Source organism: Enhydra lutris, unplaced genomic scaffold, assembly GCF_002288905.1.
Source record: "Enhydra lutris kenyoni isolate GAN:26980312 unplaced genomic scaffold, ASM228890v2 scaffoldscaffold15, whole genome shotgun sequence".
Classification (NCBI taxonomy): domain Eukaryota; kingdom Metazoa; phylum Chordata; class Mammalia; order Carnivora; family Mustelidae; genus Enhydra; species Enhydra lutris.
The window spans coordinates 26,002,871-26,029,048 of NW_019154099.1; the positions used below are offsets into that span (position 1 = coordinate 26,002,871).

Below are 26,178 nucleotides of genomic sequence, written 5' to 3' on the forward strand. Positions count from 1 at the left end.
GGCAGAGAGAGAGGAAAGGAAGCAGGCTCCCTGCAGAGCAGAGAGCCCTATGTGGGGCTTGATCCCAGGACCCTGAGATTATGGCCTGAGGCGAAGGCAGAGGCTTTAACCCACCAAGCCACGCAGGCACCCCAGAAAAAGGCTTAAGTAGATGGAGAATAGTGTGTGAGGACACAGAGTGATGAAATATCACGGAATGGTGTGGAGCTATAAGTATTGAATATTGCAAGGTAGCAGATGTCCAGGGAAATCCAGTATCATAACTGGGAAAGTAGGTAGGCACCAGATTGCAAAATCACTGTATGCTAACAGTTTATACTTATTACTGGGGAAACACTAAAGAATGTCTAGCTGCCAATAGATTTAATCACATTTGGATTTAAGGAAATTAATATGTGCAGGGGGAGGGGCAAAGAAAGAGGAGAATCAGACTCTCCTCTGAGCAGGGAGCCAGATGCAGGACTCCATCCCAGGACCCAGAAATCATGACCTCAGCTGAAGGCAGATTCTTAACCAACTGAGCCACCCTGGTGCCCCGTTGTCAGGTTTTATAAAAATTGTATTGTCATATTTTTCAGTAGAGTAAAAATAGCACTTTATTATTTACTTTTCTTAAGTTAGGTGGTTAACATGCACGACTAAACAATATATATTTAGGGATACATGCATGTATAGTAAATAAGTTATAAATACATGTGTTTAAAACACAAAATTCCTACTATCCTCCAAGAATAATGTTTACCACTGAGGGAACAACAGGTAGAAAGTATTTCATGGAGTGCACAGGTAGAATTGTACTTAAGAAGTCTGATTTTTTAAGTTAGGTACCATGATAATAGAAAGTTAATTGAGTATTATACTTTATAACATTAATATATATTCTAAGATTCAAAATTTATAAAACAAACTGCTTAAAATGAATGAACATTTACAAACAAAATATTTGAAAATAATACAAATGAATTTCAAATATTACATTATAAAATATTTTTAAATGAATTAGATGGGGAGAAAAAGAAATAGAAGCTAATTCAACATCCCAGGTAAGAACAGATGAGAGATTTAACAGAGTAGTGAACTCTAGGCAAAAGGGAAGAAGTCAGGTTCAGTCAATGGTAAGAGAGAAAGGAAAACAGGAATGAAGGCTGTCCCAAAATTCAAGGTTAGAAGCACTCTAAAGAAGAAAGTGCTCATTAGGGTCTAACACTGCAGAAAATTGGGACAGAAAAGTACAACTGGATTTTCAAACTGTGGGGGTCACTGGTCAATTTGGTCATAGCTTTTCTATGTCTTAGTGCAGACTGAATCCATACAGCAATGGGGGTTCAAGATTTCTACTTTAGAGTTGCTTAGTGATGGTATTCTGGTTTGGAGAGCAGGTGCTAGGGTTCTTGTGTTGGTATTGTGATTATAAGAAAACTTGAAATTTTTAAGTATCAACTACGGATCAAAAAATTACATTGTTAAGATGCTTTTATTTACACTTACATTAATTTTCAAAATGCCAATATTTGAACAATCATCATCATCGCCATTAATGATATTATATTGCTCTTTAAGGCCATTTTAGGAAGTGTTGATGGGAATGGAGATGCTCTTTTGGCACTAAAATAGTTGAGGAGGAATCAGGATATAAGAAGAATTAGTGAGAGGCAATATAGGGCAATGGTTATAGTTATAGACTTATAAGCTAATTCCCCTAATCTGAATTCTGCCTCCATATACTCATGAACGAGTATAGCTCAGTGAGTAATTAACTTTTCTTTGCCTCAATTTCTTTGACTGTAAAGATACTACCCATCTCCTAGCATTGTTAGGATTAGAGTAGTTAATATATAATAAGAATATTTTTGGTTTATAGTAATCTATTCTAATTAGTAATACTATTTTGGTATAATTGTGAGGAAATTATACTTGCTTGTCCTTTCTGCTTGCTAGGTAGCTAAGAAATATTATGCAACACTTGTAAATAAGATACATGGATGATTGTATATCATCTTAATGTCATATTGAAACATGAAAGTCACCATTGAAGAATTATTTAATTTTCCAGGAGAATATATGTTCATTTGATTCACCATTTCTATTGATTACAGCTTAAGCTCTGTGAAATTACATATTAACTTGAAGAATAATGATAGTTGCAAATAATTTCTGCCTGTGGAAAAGAGAAACAATAATGTTTAAAGTTTAATGCCTTGTAGGACATTAATTGGCTTTGTCTTTAACTTTGCAAGTTTGTTTCAGCTTTCTAATTCTGAGTGACTTTGGTCTCTTTACACTAGTTTACCACCCTGCTGATACTCCCATTCATAGGAAAAATTATACGGCATGTGCTTAATATATATTTGTGTGACTCATGATTTGTTCTCATGATTTTTTGCTTGTGTTATGTTTTAACTTTAGGAAGTGTTTGTTTATAAGTCACTTTTACCTACTTTCCCATCTTGTACAGTAGTAGTAGTAGTAGTAAGCCAGTATAAAATAAGGTTCAATAAGAAATTTAGTGATGTTGAAAGGAGGCATTCCTCATCTGGATATGGAAATATGATTAAAATATTTAGGGACATCATCTCTTACATCTTAGGAACAGTTAAGCTGTCCAAATTACTCAGGTAACCATTGCTTCTATATTTTGTTCCAAAATATAAAGGCCTGGGGCACTTAACATGCCCTAAAACTTTAGCATCTTTCTATAGCCTGCTCTGCTCTTTGTCTATTGAAACCTACAGAGGTCCCATTTCTTTCTGTCTAGATCAAAAGGAACCTTATCACTATGAATTTGTTTAGTACTGGAATGCAGCAAGTCTTCTTTCTCTCTCCAGTTAAGTTATTTTTGAATGATGATACCAGATGAAACCCAGATCAAACAAGCCTACTAAATTTCTTTCTGGATTTATTTTGTAGAGTGTCTATGCTCCATTAGACAGTATGCCTTGAGTTATGGGTGTATAGTGGAGAGAAAGAATGAGGAACAGGTAGATAGAAGATAAACAAATATTCCTTAATTCACAAGTACCCTGAAAAACCCTCAAAGTGTAATTTCCAATCAAACTTGATCTTCCATCATTATTTAAAGGACTCAGTGCCAACTAAGCTGAGTCGTCTACTTCTCATAATTAATTATTACAGGAAATTTAAGATTATACTGCAGAGTGGATGGTGATGGAGAAGTGAAGAGAGAGAAAAACATTCTGGTTAAATTGTATCAGTGCGAAACCAAGAAGACAATTTACAAAAGAAGGTATTTAACAGAAAAAAAATCTAATAATAATAATAATAATAATAATAATAGAGGATGGCTGAGATCAAGAAGTGGAAGAGTTAGATAGTTGGGAGCAACACCTGCTCTTCTAAGATTAGAAGTAAACGTAGTGTGTTGATAAAAATATAATGATGCCTTTCATTAGCCTTGCACTTTATGCTTCTTAAAATACTTTACATATATGGTCCATGTTTGACATTGATTGTATTATCCAACATTATTTTACTTAAGCTAAGGCCAAAACATGTACCTTCTCCAGTCGTGTTTTTAAAAATCACTTTTGAGAAGTTACCTTCTTCTTTGGATAATATATTATTTTCAATAAAGTAATTCAATCATTGTAATCTTATAAGTAAAACCCAAGGCAATAATACATAGTGGTTAATATTTGTGCTTTAATATTAAAATTCAGTATCTACAATTCACTAGCTGGGTGGCTTTGGTGGCAAGACATTTAATCTTTTATCTTGGTTTTCTCATCTATAAAATGAGGACAATAGTTTTACCTATCTCACGGGGGTGTTTTACTAATGCACGTAAAGCCATTTATGCTAAGCCAGAGAAAGTCTCCAATATATGAAGAACTTTTATAGCTCAACAATAAAAAAACAAATTAAAAATTAAAAATGGGCAAAAGAGCAGAGGAAATATTTCTCCAAAGAAGATATAAAAATATCCAATAAGCACATGAAAAGATGCTGGATTTAATTAAGATTAGGGACATACAAATCAAAACCAGAATATATTACTTCACACGCATGAGGTGGCTATAATCAAGAAGAAAGTCAATTTAAAAATATTGGCAAGGATATAGAGAAATTCAAACCTTAGACACTCGTATGGATTGTGAAATGGTGCAGCTACATCGAAAAACAATCTGGTAGGTCTTCAGAATCTTTAACTTAGTATTACTATATAACCACTTCATTCCTGGTTACATAGCCAGAAAAATAAAAGAGAGAGGGAGAAAAAGAGAGAGAGAGGGAGGGGGAGAGAGAGAGAGAGAGAAAAGAGGAGGAAGAAGAAGGAGAAGGAGAGAAGAAGAAAATATTATGTCCACACAAAAACTAGTATACAAATGTTCATAGCAGGATTATTCACAATGGCCCCAAAGTGTTAATAACTTAAATGCCCATCAGCTCATGAAAAGATGCATAAAATGGGGTTCTAACCATGTGACATAACATTATTTGGTAATAAAATGAAGTACCAGCACATACTATAACAAGAATGAATCTTGAAAACATTATACCAAGCAAAAGAAGCCAATCTCAAAAGCCCACATAATGCATGATTTCAATGAGGGAGGGTGATTATTGATAGATACCAGGTTTCTTTATAAAGCGATGGAAATGTTTGAAAATGATCATGGTGATGGAGGTACAATTCTGTGACTATAGTAAAAAGCACTGAGTTGTGCACTTTAAATTGGTGAATTGTATGGTTGGTGAATTATTACCTCAATAATGTTTTTATAAAACATAAAATATTTGAAGGCAGGAAAATGTTTACTCATTCTTCCACAATTATTTGTTGGTCCCCTACAAACAGATAATGTTCTACTTGTAGTGACACAATAAAACTAAGGTTTTTATTACTTAATGACAAAATGGCACTTATCCACCTTACCTAGAAATGCATTTACATTTCATGGAATTTCAGATTTAACAAGATATTTGGAAAATCATAAGGCTGCCAGGGACTACATGGGACCAGTATGATTTCAAATAAACCACATCATCTTACAGTTAATGAGACAGATCTCAAGTGAATTGTTCAAAGACACACAGTTTTATTAAACAGTTAAAAAGCTGAATCTTAAAATTTTCAGTGCAATTTTATTCTTTTTTTAAAATTTTTTATTTTTTTATTAACATATAATGTATTATCAGCCCCAGGGGTACAGGTCTGTGAATTGCCAGGTTTACACTTCACAGCATTCACCATAGCACATACCTTCTGCAATTTTATTCTTAAATGTTACCCTCCGTTTTGTTCAAGAAGTGTTGAAAACTCACACACCTTTAACAATTAGGATAGAGTTGGAAACAAACTAGTTTAAAAATGAGATTGTTGGTTAAAATCAAAGCAGCACTGGTGGGAATATATTCTGGACAAAATATAAACACACACACACACACACACAAAAACAAAAACAAAAAACAAATAAATAAATGAGAGAATGCAGTCTAGACTCTTATCCCATGTTTTAAAGAGAGACAAGAGAAATTATTTAGTTTCTTTCTTTAAAATTTATTTATTATAGAAGGGCCTGGGTGACTCACTCATTAAGCATCTGCCTTCTGCTCAGGTTATGATCCCAGGGTAGGGTCCTGGAATATGACCCGCATCAAGCTCCCTGCTGGGCAGGAAGCCTGCTTCTCCCTCACCTATTCCCCCTGCTTGTGTTACCTCTCTTGCTGTGTCTCTCTCTGTCAAAAAAAAAAAAAAAAAAAAAAAGACTGATTTATTTTTTATGGAGAGAGTGTGAGCAAGAGGGAGGAGGGGAGGGAGATAGGGGAGAGAGAGAGAACCCCAAAGCAGGCTCCCTGCTAATTTTGAAGCCCAAAACAGGGCTCGATTCCAGGACCCTAAGATAATGACCTGAGCTGAAATCAGCCAGCCACTTAACCAACTGAGCCACCCAGATGTCCCAAGAAATTATCTAGTTTAGTCAATCTATCTAATTGGAATTACTTTTGCAATATCTTTGTCAAGATTTGGACCATTTTTTTCCTTAAATCTCAGTGGTGTTCTGTGCTTTCATAAATTAATTTAAAAATGAGCTTTAAGGAAAAAATGAGCTTCAAGGAATGTAAAAAATTCTAAGATATTATTAATTAAAATTTTAGGTTACAACATTTAATGTTAATAATATATGCTAATATCATATTTGTATAAAATTTTATTATTAGTCATAGTATAGATTAAAACAATAATAGCAACAAAAAATAATATTTGGAGGGCATTATGTACCTTTCAAAATCTAATTTTGATATACATTATATTGGCTTTTAAAAATAAGGTAAAGGGCACTGTAGATTATGATAAACATTTTTGTTCTTTGGTCAATATGATAAACCTATTTTGATATTGGAGAATACCACTGAATGAAGACTTGATGGTTGCCTTATATTATTCTGTTCACCCAAGCTGATTCATGGAGTTGGTAAGTTTTTCATCTATTGATCTATCAGAAAATTCCTTTTATTTTGGCCTGGAACCTGAGGCTCCATTGATTCCTATTTCTGCTGTCCAGGCTGCCGAAAGATATATTTATGAAGAGAAGTTTATAGATCTTGATTTTGTTTATCTTAAGTTATGTTTATTACCAAGTTTTATTTGTACTAAGCTAGAATATATCACTCATATTTCTGGCTTCTTGAAATAAAGTGAAGCAATAATCCTCGGGGCATTTTATGACTTCAAAAGTAAAAGAAAAGAATGTCAATTTACTATGATGAATTTTAAGTGAGTTCCTCCAACTGTTCACGTTTGATTCTAGATGACCTAGTAAAATAATATTCTTTCTTAAGTCAAAGATGTTTCCGTTGGCTGACAACTAACCCATCACAAATCACTAAAGACTTCTTAGCTATGGAAGCGCGCCATTCAAATACACACGGCATCATTAGTTAACTTAAAAACCAAGCTTTAGAGTTTGAGAAAAGTTGGGATTTCAAGTTTTCAGTATTTAATAATATCCTTCCCCATAATCCTTCTGAATAATCGAGAATAATGCACTTGCCAATGAGGAGAAAAGTATATTACTGTATCCTACAGTGGTATCCATCAGAACATACGACAAAGCAAATTTTACTAATGAAGATATCCTAATTGTTGTCTATATTTTATTTATGCTTTTTCTAGCTTTGTGTCAATTTATAAAAGTTTAAAATGTAAAAGTTAATATGATAATGATGATCATAATATAAGTATACATGTATATGATCTGTGTAAAAGGTAGATTTTTAAAACAATGTAAACTAGGGTTATAGAGTTTACTACTAAAAAAATAACCTTTCTCTGGATTAATATATGCAGTCAGTGTTCATATAGATGTCTATTTTTGCATGTAAATTTATGCATATATGTCTTAATCAGCAACTCTATATAATAAAATCTAATTTTAACTTAATTAATTTTCTTCTAGTTCAATTGCAATATTTATTTGAAAAGCATCTTCTACCTTTTATGTTATTCTCTGTATCCTCATCATTTAGTTATCCTCATTTATTCCTATCCATTACCAGAAGTAAAAATAGAAACACTACTTTATAATTGATAATCAGCTTATTTTCCTTTCAAATAAAAAACTGGAGAAGAAACTGAATTCCATCTCTATCTATATATTTGGAAATCTCTTCAGGTTCTTTTAACTTTAGATCCAACTAAAATGCAAATTGTCTTTAACTCTTGCTTAGAATAGTATAATATCTAGTTGGAAACTTTATTCAGTCTTCAGTAAATCTGCTTAGATTTAGTATTGATGAAATAGTTCATTTTGCTTTGTAAGTCTACTCTTCATTATTTTGAAGAGAACCTTTTCACTGATTGTAAATTATATAATTCTAATAACATTAAAATATTTTTATGTTGCTCAAATAAATATCACCTTACATAGAAAGAGCAAAGAATAATTATTAGTGGTTTTAGGGATAAAGCCCACGTCCTAAAGTGTATTGTTTATTGAATTCACTTAGCAAAGTCAGGATTTGAATCCCATTCATTAGACTTTTCTGATTTCTGCTTATTATTATCCAGCGACTTTTAATTATGATGTGCTGTTTTATATAATCTGCAATCATATATTAAAATAGGATACATTTGCCCTATTATTTTTTTTGTATGTGCCATTGTATTGTATGTATTTTTCATATTTATTCCTTGTTAGTATAGTGACCTTCAGTAAAAACTAATTTCACTTTATTTATTTATTTATTTATTGAGAGATTGTGAGCAAGGGGGAGGAGCATATGGAGAGGGGGAGAGAGAGAATCTTAAGCAGACTTAAGACTTAGGGCATGGCATGATGCAGAACTCAATTTTATGAACCTGAGACCATGACCTGAGCTAAAATCAAGAGTTAAATGCTTAACCAACTGAGCCACCCAGGTGCCCCAAAACTGATTTTAAATAATAACTTTCATCTGAAATAGTCAAAAATATTAGCATGCCTGGGTGGCTCAGTCGGTTGAGCATCAGACTCTTGGTTTCAGCTCAGGTCATGATCTCAAGGTCGTGAGAAGGAGCTCCAAGTGGGGATGTCGGTGGGGGGGGGGTCTACTGAGGATTCTCTATCTCTCCCTCAGCAACCCCCCTTGCTTGCATGCTCTTGCTTTTAAAAATTAAAAAAAAAGAAATACTAAAAATATTAAATATAGGTCTTGATTATGAACTGAATCCACTAAAAACTTAAAAATATGCACACATCATATATGGGATATATGTTACCTGCTGAAAAGTTTTGAAATAACTGATTTTTTAAAAAGCTAAAGAACTTTAAAGATCAGGGATGCATTCTGTATGTATGTATGTATGTATGTATTTACAAATATATTTTAATTAAAATGTATGAAAAGTAAAATTGGGAATAATATAAATATTTTTAATTATTACAGAATACAGATAATATATTTCACTACAAATTATTAATATTCATTAGATTTCATTTAAGCAGATAAAATTTATAATAGCATTTTTAAATTAAATTAAATTAAATTTTTTGTGTGTGTTCCACAATTCATTGTTTATGCACCTCACCCAGTGCTCCATGCAATACATGCCCTCCTTAATACCCAAAATTATTAATGTTTGAAATTATTTTTTCACTTACTTGTTCATTCAAATATTATATTCATGTACCTAAAATGAGAAATTTGTGGGGTACCTGGTTGGCTCAGTTGGTAGAGCATGCAAGTCTTGATCTTGGGGCTGCAATTTCAAGCCCCATGTTGGATATACATATTGCTTAAAAATAAAATCTTCAAAAAATAAAAATAAATAAAATGAGAAAGGTGTTATATATTAAGAACTAAGAATACAGAAGTGAATAAGATGAGGTTTGTTACCTTGTGGAACATGTAATCTAGCTCTGTGCATAGTATGTTTTAAAGATTTATTTATTTATATTTGAGTGTGTGAGAGAGAGAGAGACAAGCAGGGGGAGCAGCAGTAGGAGAGGGAGAAGTAGGTTTCTGTGGAGCAGGGGCAGAAGCTTAACTGACTGAACCACCCTGGCACCCCCAGCTCTGTGTGTAGTATTACATATTTAGAGTAACTTGGGGTCTGGGGGGAGATGCCTGGTAATTTATAAAAAGTTATTTTTTCCTTAAATTTTGTCTGTACAGTACATTTCTAAAAGCATTCCTTTAAGGAAATGATCTGCCCCATCTCAACTATGTCCTACCTACAAAGGGCAGACTGAGTTTCCCTTCAAGCAAAGATGGATGTATCATGTTTCTTGTGAACCGCAATCCATCTCTCTACCTTTATTCCCCTTAAAAAAATTACTTTTAATGATCTTTAAGCACAAGTATAGTCTTTAACTGAACACTGACAATAAAAGAAAAATCTAAAAGAGAAGCAAAAAAAAATTAGTTACTTTATATGTGATTCATTACACCTCATCAGAAAATATAAATATAAATATTTCACTTTATTTCATGACATGCAAATTATTTTTTTGAAGATTTTATTTATTTACATGAGAGAGAGAGAGAGAACAAGCAGGGAGTGGAGCAGAGGAAGAGAGAGGAGCAGGCTCCCTGCTGCATGGGGAGCCCCACGCAGTGATTAATCCAAGGGATGCAGAGATCAAGACCTGAATGGAAGTCAGACTCTTAACCTACTGAGCCACACAGATGCCCCTAGAGGTGCAAATTCTTATAATAAAGTGAAACTTTCATAGCATAAACAATCAGAATTTTTTTTTCACTTGATCAAAAAGCATGTTACTGATTTCATTTGTTGAAGAACTTGTGCTTTGCAAACTGAAAAGGGCACTGTAGCCAAAATATTTCTGGCTTTCCTTTCTCCTGACATCACATAAGAAGCCCTTTCAAGACTATTTTAATAATTAGTAATATTACTTATTACAGAAGGGAATTCTATAGTTAAGTGATTGAAATAATTAAACACTTGGGGACTACTCACAAATTACATGAAAATCTTTTATATCCTATAGGATATTTTGTAACAATAATTCCTTCTTGATACTTCATTTCTTCTGTTGCTACAGCATCAACTCAAGACAACAGTAGCTATACAAACATTCATATCTGTTGGACAATAAGGAAAACCCAATACATTTTTAATAGATTCCCGTGTGTGTGTGTGTGTGTGTGTGTTGTGATTTTATACAGCTATGTGCTACATCTTTGTTTTAGAAATAGCTCTGTAGGAGAAATGAAAATAAAATTAAAATGTGCAAATGACACCATCTTTAAATGAATAAAATACTTTTCAAGTAGATGAATATTATCATTATCTTCAACATCATCAACATCAAGAAAGTGGAAGGACAAGTTTCTTAAAATAGAATGATCTTCAGTTTGGCTATAAAAACCTAAAAAGGAAACATATTTGAAGAGCATCTGAATAGAAGAAATGAACTGTTTCTAAAGTGGACCCTTAAAAGCTTATAATTTTCATGGCATACTCTGTGATTATGCTTAATTAGTCTTTGAAATTGTCATAAATGCATATTTAAATTGTAGTTATTTTATGAGCCCTAACAATTACAAAGTTCTGTGTAGTCAAACTGCAATCACATGAGTGAATAATTACGTGTTATAATATTACAATTTATTATACATCTCTGTCAGTTTATTCAGTGAATTGTGAATATCCTGTTTGCACATGACACTAAACACAAAAGTCAGTTTTTTAAAAAGTCCACTCAAATCAACTTCATCTTAACCAGTAGACCAGAATTGTACCAAAGACTGTGAGTTAGCAGATGATTTCCTGTAAAGAGTTGCAAGCTTAATTTAGGGACAGAGGAAGTAAAGAAAAACAATAGGAAGCTCCTTTCTAGTGAAGCTTCCACATGCTTCCTTACTGCTTGTGATCATCTAGGTTTTTTTGTTTTTTTTTTTTTAATTTTTATTTACAGATTTTTATTTATTTGACAGACAGATCACAAGTAGGCAGAGAGAGAGGAGGAGGAGGCAGGCTCCCTGCTGAGCAGAGAGCCCCATGTGAGGCTCGATCCCAGGACCCTGAGATCATGACCTGAACCGAAGGCAGAGTCTTTAACCCACTGAGCCGCCCAGGCGCCCCGATCATCTAGTTTTGATGGCAGTTGTCATCCAAGCCCCTCATTGTATTGAACCTTCATTACTTCAATTTACACAGAAATGCTGAAAGTCAAACTTTGCCTTTTTTAAACTTGACAACTGTATATTTACTTAAACTCTACTCAGACCAGCTATGTATATAAGATAATGAAAAGTAGTAACGTGAAGTAATGAATAATAATAAAACAAGATAACATTCAACACAAATTTTATTACTAATTTATCACATAATTGTCCTGAGAAAACTATCAATGATAGTTTCTTGCTTTAATGACTTGGAAACACAAAGCAATTTAAAATTAAGTTCCACGTATTTTCCCAAAGCAAACTCTAATTTATGGGTTATTGGAAGGGTTGTTGGTAAAGATAAAAAAGAGCAGGCTGCTAGCTAGGAACTGTAAGAAATGCCAGATATTTCAAAACCACGAACAGAAAGCATTGCTTTCATTACAGCATTCTCCAGTATTGCTCTAATGGCTCTGAAGGATCAGTGAATGACGTATAGGATTTTTAGAGTACCAGGCTGACAAGGCAGCTACTCTCACACTGACTCAGGAAGTCTTTATGTTCCAGTTCTGAGACTTCCACCTTTCAAGGCTATTGATTGAATATGGTAGCCTCTTGCTGAGTCCCACTGCCACGCCTCTGCCTCTAGCATAAACATGGTAAAATGCTGCATGCCAGGCTGGTAACACTGGGATGAAAGGGAGAGGGCACTGAACAGGGAAATGAAAACCAAACAAAAACAAAAACCGAGGAACAAAATATTCATGAAGTTCTGGGCTCTTATCTACGTTTTATATTTCTAAAGCCCATTTGTCTGAAGTAATCCATGTTTTGAAGTGTTCTGGACATCAGGAATCTGATTTGATATAATGCATAAAATACAATCACTGTGTAATCATTAGCATATTAAATAGAATATCTAATTTGTAGTAAGACAGCCCGAGGCTTAAATCCCCACTCTACCATGTTCTTGATATTATTCTTCAGTAAATTATTGAATATCCCTGAATCTTAGTTTTATCATTTTTTGAATGGGTATTACACATACCTCGCAGGGGTTTTGAAAGGATTCAATTAAGTATGTGTAACACCTGGAACAATGCCTGATACTATATACGCTCAACTTGTATACCATCAGCACCAGTAGTGAAAAGCATTGCTATCAAACACAATGGCAGAAGTTAGTCACCTCAGTTTCTCCTTTTCTTTCTCACACAGCCAATATACATATAGGTCTCTAGTAAAGTGCCAACCTTTATTCTTGGTCTCTTCTTGGCCCCTCCTCATGGCAGTCCGACAAGTAGTCTTTCAATTAAATCTTGGTTTTTATTTGCTCAAAAAACTTTCAATGATATACTTTAATATTCAATATAAAAATCTGAATCCTTAACAAATTCTCATTAACCTTGGAAAATTGACTCTGCCTAAATTTCCAGCCTTATCATCCACCTCTCTTCCTTTCTGCCCCACCATCCCATCACACTTGAATTTCCTTAAACAGAGTAAGTTCCTTCCCACCTCAGGTCATCGGCTCATCATGAATGTTCTATGAACGTTCTTCCCTGATGAATTCTACCTAATCCTTTTTAACTCAGTATAAGGCTCTTTTAACTCTTCCACAGCATCTTACTGTCCTTTCTAACAGTTACCATATAAATACATATATGTGATATTTATGTATATATATATAATTGTCATTTATAGTAATAATTTATTTGCATTCAACATATTCATCTTTATTCTAAGGGCAATCTATGTCTGTTTTAGTCACCCATGTATCTCCAGGGCCACCTACTATACTTCCTGGTACAGAGTATTCAATAGTCACTCACTCTTTCACTCAACAATAAATACTATGCACTTAAGGTAAAAAGTTTAAAAAAAGTTACCAAGAAGCTACCATAGTAATGGTAGAGAAGAAAGCAACAAAACAATGACAAAATAAAAAAATATAAAGCCAGACACTCATAAGTACTTTAAAGGATATGAAATAGTGTAAGGGTAAAGAGGGTTTTGAAGGCAGTGCCACATTATATAGACTATTCAAAAATGTGGAGTGCCTGAATGGCTCAGGGCATTAAGCATCTTACTCTTGATTTTGGCTCAGGTCATGATCTTAGGGTCATAAGGTCAAGGCCTTCACTGGGCTCTGTGCTCAGCAAGGAGTCTGCTGAGATTCTCTCTCTCCCTCCCTCTTCATCTGTCTCTCTCCCTACTCTCTCTCTCTCTCTCCCTCCCTCTGTCTCTAAAACAAATAAATAAATCTTTATTTAAAAAAAAAAAGAACATTCAGAGATGAGGACTCCTTGGAAGTGATATTTGAGCAGACATCTGAATGAGGCAGAAGATTAAAGGATATAAATGTTTGGCAGGGGAGTGTTTCTAGTGGAGGGAAGAAAGAGCAAACACAAAGGTCATCAGGTGAGATGCTTATTGTAGTCAAAAAGCAGTATGATAGGTGTGGCTAGAACTGTGTGAATAGGGAAAATAATGGTAAGAAATGGATTGAAAAGAAAGGAAAACCATGTGTGGTCTTCTTGAGTCACTGAATTCATGAGTGCTGAGAGTCACAATCCTAAAAAACTATCCAAAGGAAATACGTTATTATATTACAATGTACTAGGTACTTTGTCAGGGCAAAATACATTTCCACAAAAAATACTTACTCTGTCAGAAAGGATTCTGTAATAGAGTTGTGAAGACCAATCACAAAGTTATAAATAGTAATTATTTGTATAAGGAAATTTATGATGATATCACATAATCCTAAATAAAGGAATACTGAGATTTCAAAGGAGAGAAAGAATGCTATGAAAAGTTTTAAGACATTTTGTAGGCATGGAAGAATGAAACTGGAAACTGAGGGGTTATTTCGAATTAGATCCCAGAGATTCCAGGCAAGAGAAATATGAGTAAAGTATAAGTGAAAGGAATTCACAACATGTTTAGGAGGGGTGAAGTCAATTCCATTTATTTTTGAGGGAAAATGCCCAGGGGGTGGTTTAGAAGTTAGGCATGGAGGACTATGCATGTCCAAATTTGGAGTGTGAATCTGCTTTTTTGAGGTAAGTGTTGGATTAGGAAAACAAGCCACTCTATGTTCAATGTAAGAAAGGTTGTAGATAGTGAATTGACGGGTGGTACAAGTGAAGGTCAGGAAATTTATGTTAATGGTCTCAACCTTCAGTTCTATGTAAATTGTTCTCAAAAGCACTCAGCAAAGGCACTCCATTCCTCAAGAATCTCCAGAAGGTCGCAGTCTCCAGCAGTGAAGTACACCTCTTTCAAAGGCTTGCAAAGAAGGTATTTCAATTTTCCATTTATCCATTTTCCTGCTCTCAACAGAAGTTGTACCTGGCCTCTCCCACCTCCCAACCCCTACATGGATGCTTGTTATTGGCAACTCTAATCTAGAACCAAATGGAGAGTATTTCTGGAAAATGCAGTTCTAGGAATTTCCTCAAAAGGCCAGATGACCTTGGAGGGAAGTGGCAGTGATGATTAGTGGAAATAGACAACCCAGCAGAGAAAGAAAGATCAGGTGACTGAAGTAGACTTCTGGACTTTCCATTCATCCTCACAAAAAGCAAATCAACCTTAATATTATTCTTTCATATAACATTTAATTTGAACAGATTACTACTAAGATGAAAAACAGAATGAAATATTTAAAACAACCCTGTTTTAGAAATGTCTATTCTAACAAATGTGCAAAATGGCTATTTTCATGCCACAATACTATTCAGCTATGGGCATCCAAATGTCTCACAGCATCCCTTCATATGATATGATTATAAAATATTTACTATCGTCATCATTCTTATGTTTCTATTTGTCACTCTCTAATGCTTTTAAAATATGATGTCAAAAATTAAGCACAGATCTCATAATGAACTCTTGACTAATAATAGAGGGGGACTATTTCCTTCAATTATTTTGTTTCTGTCTTCATATTCATGAAGCCAAAGTCCAAATTAATGTTTTAGAATTAGTTTCACACTTCTGCCTAATACTGAGCTTGCATTCAAAATTTTCCAGTATTTTGCACATGAACCACTGCCAAATTGGGTCACCTTCCTGAATAGATTTTGGAATCCTCCACACAGAGTCAATAGCTGAAGCCAAATAACTGGGTGAAATTTCCAAAGGAAAGTTAGCAAAAGATATAAATATCAAAGGCAGGTAGGTAAGGTTTGGCAAGGTAAGACCTGGCCATTCAAGGTCAAGTTCGTATCTAAAAAAATTTTAGCAAGGAAATTAAAAAATTAGATTAAAAATGTTACTTATAAAATAAACAAATAAATAATAAGAGCCAATAAAGAATTTAGTCCCAGAGGTACCAGGAAGCCTGGGATGATTGCTATATTAAAGCAGTTAAAAAGAAAAAAAAAACCTGATAATAGGTTTGTTCTCAAAGCATAGATTGAATAGATTAGATGAGGACACATGTGTGATTAAACAAGGATCAGAAGCAAAGATGTGGTGAGAAATTATAATAGCAGATGCAAAACACTCATTTTAAAGTGTTAGAATTGAGAGAAAATAGTGAAGTGGGAAGATAACTGGTCAGTAAGTTTTCTTCACTAAAATGGTAACCCATGAGCATCTGGAAAATATTGAAGCTTCATGTTTTCAAAAGAATTTGAAATCATTTAAATTTCAACAGACATGACAAAACACATAATCCATTCATACTCTCAAAAATAAATTAAAATAGAGTTGTTTAGAATGTTGTGTATTAACTAGAATTCTTTATATTTTGGTTTTAAATATACTTTACTACAGAATATACATTTTTAAATGTTTAAAGAAAAAATACTGCTATTACTGTGTGATAAATTACAGTCCAGTCCAAGCAGCTGCAAGAAAAACATCTTTATTACTAAATTAATAATTTCAAACTAGACCAGAAGGGACCATTATCCCTCTGGATATGGAGGCATATTGTTCTTTGGCTTACCTAAGCCAGGAACTCCTAATTGCAATTAAATGTGCATAATTAAATGACTGCAGTTGGACTTTGATATTTTGGTTGATGAAGTATTTGTTTACATTGATTTTATATGGTTCATTTAATTTCAGTAGCAGTACTATGCCCTGTCATGGAATATTTCAAAAGAAAAAAATGACAGTAGAATTACAAAGCATGTATCTACCTCTTTTTTATTTCTATATTTTCATTTAATTTACTAATCAGCTTAAAAGATTAAAGAAGAAAAGATAATATTGAAATTCTATATAAGAATAACAATTAGGAGACTTATATGGCTGACAATCATTAGTGACTTGAAAAGATGTTAAATCTTAAGAGCTTTTTAATAAGTAGCAAGTATAAAACTTAATGAGATTTATCTTATATAAATTCTTCCCTTGAGTTGGAAAGGGAAAGTTTTATATTTTACAATTGGTTGTTTCAATAATAACGATCAAATCATTAATAATGTTAATAACGAAAATAAGAAAAATGGGTAACATTTTATATAGGGTTTACTATATGTCAGAAACTAAATTAAATGTTTTTATAATGATTATTTCTAGGGTATGAAATATTGTATGAATTGTTACTACTCATTATTCTACTCTAGAAAGGAGATAACATGAAAAAAATCCCACACCACAAAATTCACACATTTAAAGTGTGCAATTCAAATGATTTTTGGTATCTCTATAAAGCTGTTAAAATACTTATTTATATATAGAAAAAATCAAAGAGACAAATATAAACAGTTTAAATTATTTTTGGAGTATTTACTGAGTGCATTCACTCCATTTAAGCCTGTCATTAAAATGTACAGAAAGTCAGTTATTAAAAAAAAAAAAAATTGTAGATCATTTGGTTTATATATCTAAATATTTTCACTTACTATAGAAGTTTCCAGGAGTTCTAAAATCAAATATTTACTCTACCAATAAAATACTTTATAATATATACTGTAAGTGTGATTTTTTCTTCCACAAATCATATAGGCAAAGCTATACCAAACATAATGTGCTATGATGAAAATGTATCAGTGAGCCCGGGCTGCTATAACAAAATATTACTGCCTGGGTAGCTTAAGGAACAGAAATTTCTTTCCCATATTCAGGAGATTGGGAAATCTAGGATGAAGGGGTAGACTGATTGGGGTCCCTGGTGAAGGCTCTCTTACTGGCTTGTAGATCGCCACCTTCTCACTGTGTCCTCACAAGGTGGAGAGAGATAAGAGGCAAACTCTCTGGTGTCTCTCCGTATAAGGGCACTAATTTCATCGTGAGGAACCCACCCTCAAGACCTCATCTAAACCTAAGTGCAACCAAAAGCCCCCATCTCCACATACTAATACATTGTGGGTGAGACTTCAACACTGAATTTTGTCGATAGAACTTATTACATAGTAAAAAGGTTGTAAGAAAAAAAGGAAAAAGAGAAGTTTTTTTGTGGAACAGATTGGTAGCTCTTTACTAGAAAGAAAAGGAACAAAAAATGGCAGCTGTGGAAGTAGATACAAAAAGAGAGATTTGTTGGGAGCAATAAGAAGGATTCATTTAAACAAGTTCTAAAATCTAAACCAGTCTATAATTGCTTTATGGCTTTGCTTACAATTTATAGGCAATGCAGATATAAAGTCCATTACGAACAGCCTTTTTTTTTTTAACTTTGCTATTATAAAAGACTACGTACCACATTGTGCCCCATAACAGAAATGTGCCAAGCTTGTAGAACTCATTTTAAACAGAAAGAAGTCATTCGATGCAATGACAGTAATTGTTTTAACCTCTGATAATACAGCTCTGCCTCTATGATTAAAATATTAAATCTCCTTACCATTGTGTAGCTGTGGGCCACTTTCATTAACTCAATGCACCCTTGAGCATCTGCAAAGGCTCGGATCCCCAAACAGTTGGATGGGTGCAACAGCTTCATGAGGAAATGGCAGCACACTTCCACTACTTGAGGAAGCTGAAGAAGACACGCAGCAGCAAGAAGGTTTTCAATGGTGTCTTCCTTTAATTCCAAGCAACCTAAACAGGAGGCGAAGAGAATTACGGAACTCTGTTTAAACCATGTACCAAAACAAAAACAAAAGCAAAAACAAAAACAAACAAACAATAAACCATGTACCACTGTATTATTTAAACATTAGGTCAATCTGCTAGAAATGACCTGAACCTAGACCCATACCCAAGATAAATATAACTTACTAAAGGCCAACAACTGTTTTAAGCATCTTGCATTTCTTACTTCATGTAATGTTCAAAATCATCTAGTATGTATGAAATATCTGTGTCCACTTCAGTAGGAACTATGATTGTCCTTTTTGTTGTGAATTAAGGAAAATAAAAGAGTAACAAGTAAGTTTCACAAGCTTTTCACGAAGTTTCTGACAATACATTCATGTGTATATTAATACAAAACGCCTATGTGTGGATAATGAATAAATGCATGATGATACTTATATATACATATATAATACATGTATTGTAGATTGCTAATATTGTATTTAACTCATTATACCCATGATTATAATTTTCTGTAGTTTTTCTTTTGTCTGTCTTTCTTTCTTTCTTTCTTTCTTCTCAGTTAACTTAAAAAAAAAGTTCTTTAAGTGCTTCCTCTTTTATCTAACTACTGGAAAAATTTATTAATGAATGGGCTATTTCTATATGTTTGTAAAACATTCCTGTGAAGACTTCTGGGCTTAACTATTTGGGGTTAGGTTTTATTTAGCAATTCAACACATCTTTATAAGGTTTATTTACCGCTCAGATTTTCTATCTGTCACTCAGTATTGAATATTTCTAAGTCATACGGATGGCTTTTTCCATCTTAGTTTTTGTGGCATAGACTGCTACTCTTCACTAGAAATAGCTTCACTGGTTTTCCTGGACACAGGGTCAGGCCACATGTTAACATCATGATATGGGTCTGTGGACTATGAGTAGAGGGATGTGTGTTACTACCACACCAAGGCATCTGTGACGTGAGTGTCCTTCATCCAAGCTCTCTTTCTCTTCTACCAGCAAAGTAAAGATGACATAAACCCCTGGTGGGTGGTCGATGCACAAAGAGTAAGGAACGTCGGTACCTGAGCTCTAAACCAAGAGCTACTAGTTTCAAATAATGATACTCAATACTTAAGCTACTAATACTTAAATAATAAACTCCAGTACTCAAATATATTTTTACTTTTATTGTTTTATTGGTTTTATTGATTCTTGCAGTCCAATTTACTCTAAATTGTACAGTTTTAATTTTATTTTAATTAGTGTGTATATAAAATTATTGGAATTTTTTTATACCATGGATTTTTTATTTTTGCCTTCTGTCATCCTTATTTTGTTAAATTAACCTATTTTTCAGTGGATTGTTTAATCATTTCAGAGAATCAACTTTTATGAGTCTTATTAATGCATAATATAGAGTAATAGTAATGGACAGGAGTTTTTTAGAAAATTTATTTTTGTTAATTTTGCTCATAAATTATTGACCTTGCTAAATATGAAAATTCTGGAAAAGTATTGCCTATTTTTATGGAAATGGTTCTTCCTCCTTACCTTTGCTTTTTCATCTCTCTTAGAGACTATATCAAGTGCCATGTATTGGATCAAATAATTCCCTCCTCCATATCTATAATTTCTTTATACATTCTATTCACTAATTCTCTCTCCAGTATATTTTATATTTTATTTAAAGTTGATATGTTAAATTTTAGAAATATTTTATTTTTACTTCTAGTTCTCTCCATAAGAATTATTTGCATTGAAATTTATAATATTTTCATATTTACCTTTAAACTCATAGATAATTTTTTTGCTTTATCTTATATACTTTTTAACCTTGACTTACTAAAATTTTAAATAAATTTTAATAGTAAAAGATCTACCAATGGGAATTATTCATTTTACAGTATTTTTAATTAATTCATAAACATCAATTTTTATTCCTGAGTTTTAATAATGTCATTCTTTTTCTTTGATCATGGATTCATTTTCTTTCTACTCTTCTGTCTTTATGTAACTTTACCACATTTAGTTTTTTTTTTTTTTTTTTAAGATTTTCTTTATTTGAGAGAGAAAGAGAGAGAGAATTTGAGCGGGGAGAGGGAGATTAGTAGGGAGCCTGACCTGGGGCTCAATCCCAGGATACTGGGATCATGACCTGAGTGCAAGGCAGATGGCTAACTGACTGAACCACTGAAGCGCCCCCACCACATTCTGTTTTAATTATTATTACCCCAAAATAAGTATCTGTGTTCTCCACTTAATAGCAAAATTTTGAGAACTTCGGATATCTTTCTGGGGTAATAGTGTTTTATTTTCCTACACTACAGTCTCTAATATTCAATAATGGCCATCAGTCTCTATATAAAAGGGATATTTTAATTCATTGGTGTATTTGGAAGACAGGCTACACAAATTTGAAAATCAAATGTAAAAGTATAGGAAAAATAATTAATCAACTTTCATTATTAATATGCTATCACCTAATTGAAATTTTTAAGAGTGTATCCTTGCTAGTTGGAAGATATTTTATAACTTTAAAATGTTACTACAATTTTTTTTGATTTCTACCTTTTTCATCAGTAGTATTTCTATAGCATGTTAGAAAAGTTGTCTAGTTTTAAAAATTCATCTTTCAAGGACAGAATATTTATGAAGAAAGAACTTTATAAACAGAATGCCTTTATTTTTTTCCATGCCAAAGTTTTTATTCTGGATTTTTTTAACCTATAGTAATTTGCAAGAACAGTTCCATAAATACCCATTTACTCTTTTACCTAATTTCACCAAGAGTTAACATTTTGCCATATCTTTCTGCACAGTGTGTTTATACTATAATTGCTGAATTATTCGATTATTCCAACCATTATATTTCACCACTAATACTTCAGCATGTGTCTCTAAGAACAAAAGTGTTCTCCTACATAGCTACTATGTAATTTTTACACTTACAAAACTAATACAATAGTATTTGCTATGATGTAAATCTCCCCAAATGTCCAAATAATGTGCTTTATAGGTTTTATTTTTAAATTCAGGATCTAATCAAGACTCACATTTTATTTGCTTCTTATGTCCCTTTGATCACCTTTAATTTATAACCATTTTCCAACCATTTTGTCATTCATGACATTTATATTAGTGAAGAATCCAGATTAGTTATTTTGTAGAATTCCCCAGGTTGGATTAGTCATATTACTTCCCCATGATTACATTTAGTTGGGACCTTTTTTGTCAGGGACACTGTATAGGTGATATGGTACCCTTTTTAGTGGCTTATACAGGGAGGTTCATGATGTGAGTAGATCTCATGGTGAATGGTGTTAAGTTTGGTACCCTATTTAAGGCAGTGTCTACTAGACTTCTTCATTTTAAAGATTTTTTTTTCCTTTATAATTAGTAAACTGTTGGGTGGGGGATAACTTTGGGGGATAACATGACATTTGATGTCATGTTATCGTGATAACATGACATTTCACCTAAAACTTAACATGTTTAATAGTTAAAGTGAATTATATTTTATTTATAAGTGTCACTGATAGAATAAGACAGCAAAGGAATCTAAAGCATGCTTCCAAGTGTAGCTAGGGATTTAATGAAGAAAAAAGCAGGTAAAGTGGAAACAAATTAAAAGGAACAGTGTAGTAGAACAAAATTAAATACTTTTTTATTATATACTAATTTCCATTTAAATTAGCTACCTAAAGTTTAGTTTTAATATAAAAGTGGGACATTATCAATAATAAAAGTTAAAATAGTTACTTTTGAGCTTACAAGATTTTGATAAATGCACAAGGATCCTATTATTTGGTTATTAATCAACTAGTAGAACATTGAGTAACATAGGTCAACTCAGCAGAGGAGACATTTGCCAGTGCAATTCTTGGAGGTGTTTATATTTCACATTATCATTCAATAATAATGTCAAATAAAATATTCATCTGAAGTTGAAATATTCACACAAGCTTGGATGATTTTAAGATAAATTATGTCAGGGCAGTTATTGATCTATATTTTAAGGTTTATGAATATTATAGTAGGCACCAGAATGAAGTATTCTACAGGTTACAGAAACCTGTATTTTATAGATTTTAAATGATTTATGAAATGTGTACCTAAACTTATAAGAATAAAAATATGAAATATAAAGGAGATAACATGAACACATTAAAATTTGTTATTTATAATTGATCATATGCATAACAACTTTTGATAATATTTATATCTTTTAAAATATTGTCATGATTTCAAACCCTCAGAGGAATTTTACCTAAAACTTCCAGTAAGACTGCCAAGAAGATGGTTACATGCTTCCTAGCATGGGTCTCGTGAAAATCAGATAAAAGAGATAAATACAGATGGTATACCTTTTATAGATTCCATTTATTTTGATTTCAGGACATTGGGAGAATAACTTCCTTTAATTTTAACTAATTTTTTCTGTTTTTTAAAGATGTATGTATGTATATATGTATGTATGTATTTATTTATTTATTTGAAAGAGAATGCATGAGCAGAGGGGAGGGGCAGACGGAGACGGGAGAAACAGTCTCCCTGCTAAGCAGGGAGCCTGATACCTGATGCGGGACTGGATCCCAGGACTCTGGGACCATGACCTGCACTTAAAGCAGATGCTTAAGTGACTGAGCCACCCAGGTGCCCCAATTAACTGTTTTCGATAGCAATTGTGCAGAAAAAAAAAAATTAACACAGTAGCCCTGACCTTCTATTTTTGAAAAGGCCTGCTTGTAAGATTCGCCCTTGACTGGTGTCTAAAAACTTAGATTTCAAAGAGGTTCCCACCATTAACTAATACAAATGGTTCATTCTACCTAAAGTGTTTGTATAAACAATATGGCCTATGCTGAACACCTGCTTTCCTTCTGGGGTTCTTGAATTTTGGCACATGCTAAGCAGATGCTGCCTATGTGATCAGACCTCCATAAAAACCCAGGGCACTGAGTCTCTAATGAATCTCCCTGGTTGGCAACAATTCACATGCTTTGTCACATCTCATTGAAGAGGACATGAAGTGTGCCCAGTGTGATTGCACTTGGAATGGAGCTTTTGGAGGTTTGTGCCTTGTTTCTCTGGGGCTTCACCCATTTCTCTTCCCTGACTCTGCACTGAATCCTTTTGCCATAATAAATCATAACCATTGGTATGACTATGTGCTGAGTCCTGTGAGCCATCCTACTAAATCACTGAACTTGGGAAGATAGTCTTGGGATATCCCACCACAGCATTCTAATTAGAATCGCTGGAGTAGTAGGTGAAGTTGAAGATACACTGTGCCTATTAGCTGGAAAATGTAACATTGTTAACATTTCAGTTCACCCCAAATTAACCTATAGATTTATTATAATCATATTCAAAATCCCAGCAGACATTTTGTAGAAATTACAGAAATGATTCTAAAATTCATATGCAAATGCCATGGATGGCCTAGAATAACCAAAACAATTTTGAAAAAGAACAAAGTAATAATGCTACCAGATTTTAAGACTTATTACAAAGCTACAGTAATTAAAACTGGGACTTGTCTGAATATATGCAGATCAATGGAAAAAATAGACTCCAGAATTAGAACCACCCATATATTAATAACTAGTTTTTGCAAAGGCACTAGACAATTTAATCGAGAAAGGATAGTCTTTGGAAAAATGGTGCTGGTACAATCAGATACCCACAGGCAGAAACTTGTATTTTAATCCATACCCCACACATTTTATAAAGTTTACTCAGAAATGGTAATTCAGTGAAGAAACTTAAACCTCTTTAAATACTGGTAGTGCAGCAATTGGCTTTCTGAATGCAAACTGTTTAATTTGGACCCTGCCTCACACCTTATACAAAAATTAATTCAAAGTGAATAGTAAACTTCAATGCAAAATGTAAAACTATAAAATATCTGGAGGTAATCAGTGTGACCTTGGGTTTTACAATGAGTTTCTAGATATCTACTCATCTCATTATTGTAATCTATGTTTATATAGGAGATTGATTTTATTTGAAAATGTGATGACTAATATATTAACAATAACAGATTATCTAGTTCTAATTAATTCAACAAGTGAAAAGCTATTCATTTTTTTAAAAAACTAAAAATAGTTCTTTAAAATACTATTCATTTTTATAATTACAGATGTACACTATGTATAATCACACTGCACAATAGTATCCATCCACAGAGCATCCCATAAAGCATAGTATATTCATAAATCAAATAGAATACAACATCAATCATCTAGTGATCAATGCACCAGATCTACATTATCAATATGGATCAATCCAACAACAATGAAGTTTAAGGAAAAAAGAGACTTGTACAAATATACATACTGTACATACTTGTACATATATATATATGAAAATTACTCCATATATCTATATTTATACACACACACACACACACACACACACACACACACACATAGTGACAGAGCAATTTTGTGTAGGTAGAAATATGTATGGTAATAATAAATCCCAAAATCAGTGTATCTCTTCGTAAGGGAGAAATGCATCCATCATGACAGAGTTTTGTTTTTATTCATATTTTATTTCTTAGGTGAGAAGAAAGATGCCCAGCTTCCCATTAAAATATTCTCAGTAACTTTTATCAGTTTGAAATGTTGTATAGTAAATATGGCACATCTTATGTCCCTTCACATTTAGCGTTACACATGACTACTATTTGGACAGGTAAGTATGATCTAAGATTGATATCCTTGTTGGTCAGAACCTGAGTCAAGTTCTGGAAAGCAGACTTAGATACCCTTCCAGAGGAATATATTTGTGTTCAAACTGAGGGCAGTGGGTACACAAGAGGACTTTCATGTAAGATAGAGCAGGCAGGATAAAAGGCGTATATAGCCATAAATCATGCCTTTCTTTACACATTTGCCCTTCAGAAATACTCTCATATACTACGACCAAGGAGAAAGGAAAAGTGGAAAACATGAGGCAAACAGGGCCATGAGAGGCATGCTCCCTGTTGTGTTTGAGCTCTATTTGAGACCATCATGTCATTAAGCCAGGGCAGGCCTGTTTCATCAACCTGACCCCTTGTTGGTAGATAGTTATATTGCTGACAGACAACTGAGCACCAATACATGATTGACCTTTGTTCTAAAATAGCAGAAAAAATTCTCAACCAAGTCCAGCCCACTGACAAGCCACAACTTATAAACAAAAAAATCATTGTTGTTTTAAGACATTAGCCTTGGGGCAAAAATTTTGGGGACAAGCAACTGTTATCCACAGAAGCTAACTTATAGAATACAAAACAATGAATGTGATGAGCTAATGGGAGAAAATAGATTACTCAGGATGGATCATAGCCCTAAATGTAAAAATGTAAAAACTAAAACTATTAATCTTCTATAAGAAAATAGAAAAATTTTGTGACCTTAAGTTAAAGATTTCCTAGAGAAGACATCAAAAACATAATCCATAAGAAAAAAATTGTTAAATTAGACTTCATAAAAATCACTGCAAAGGACAATATTAAAGGGACAAAAAGATAAACCACAGACCAGGAAAAAAAAAATGTTTGCAAAATCATGTCTGATAAAGTACTTGCATCCAGAATACATAAAGAGGTCTCAAACTCAATAACAAGAAAAA

The 26,178-nt window shown here is 33.1% G+C and overlaps 1 protein-coding gene across 2 annotated transcripts in view; it reads right to left on the bottom strand.

Annotated features, from left to right (window-relative positions):
• The window catches only part of LOC111147077 (kelch like family member 1), a 388,136-nt gene that overhangs the window by 206,511 nt on the left and 155,447 nt on the right, over window positions 1-26,178 (bottom strand). For both annotated transcript variants that reach the window (XM_022502961.1, XM_022502960.1), the window contains one exon: window positions 18,377-18,573. In XM_022502961.1, coding sequence (XP_022358669.1) covers window positions 18,377-18,573 — 197 coding nt within the window. The remainder of the gene's footprint in view (window positions 1-18,376; window positions 18,574-26,178) is intronic.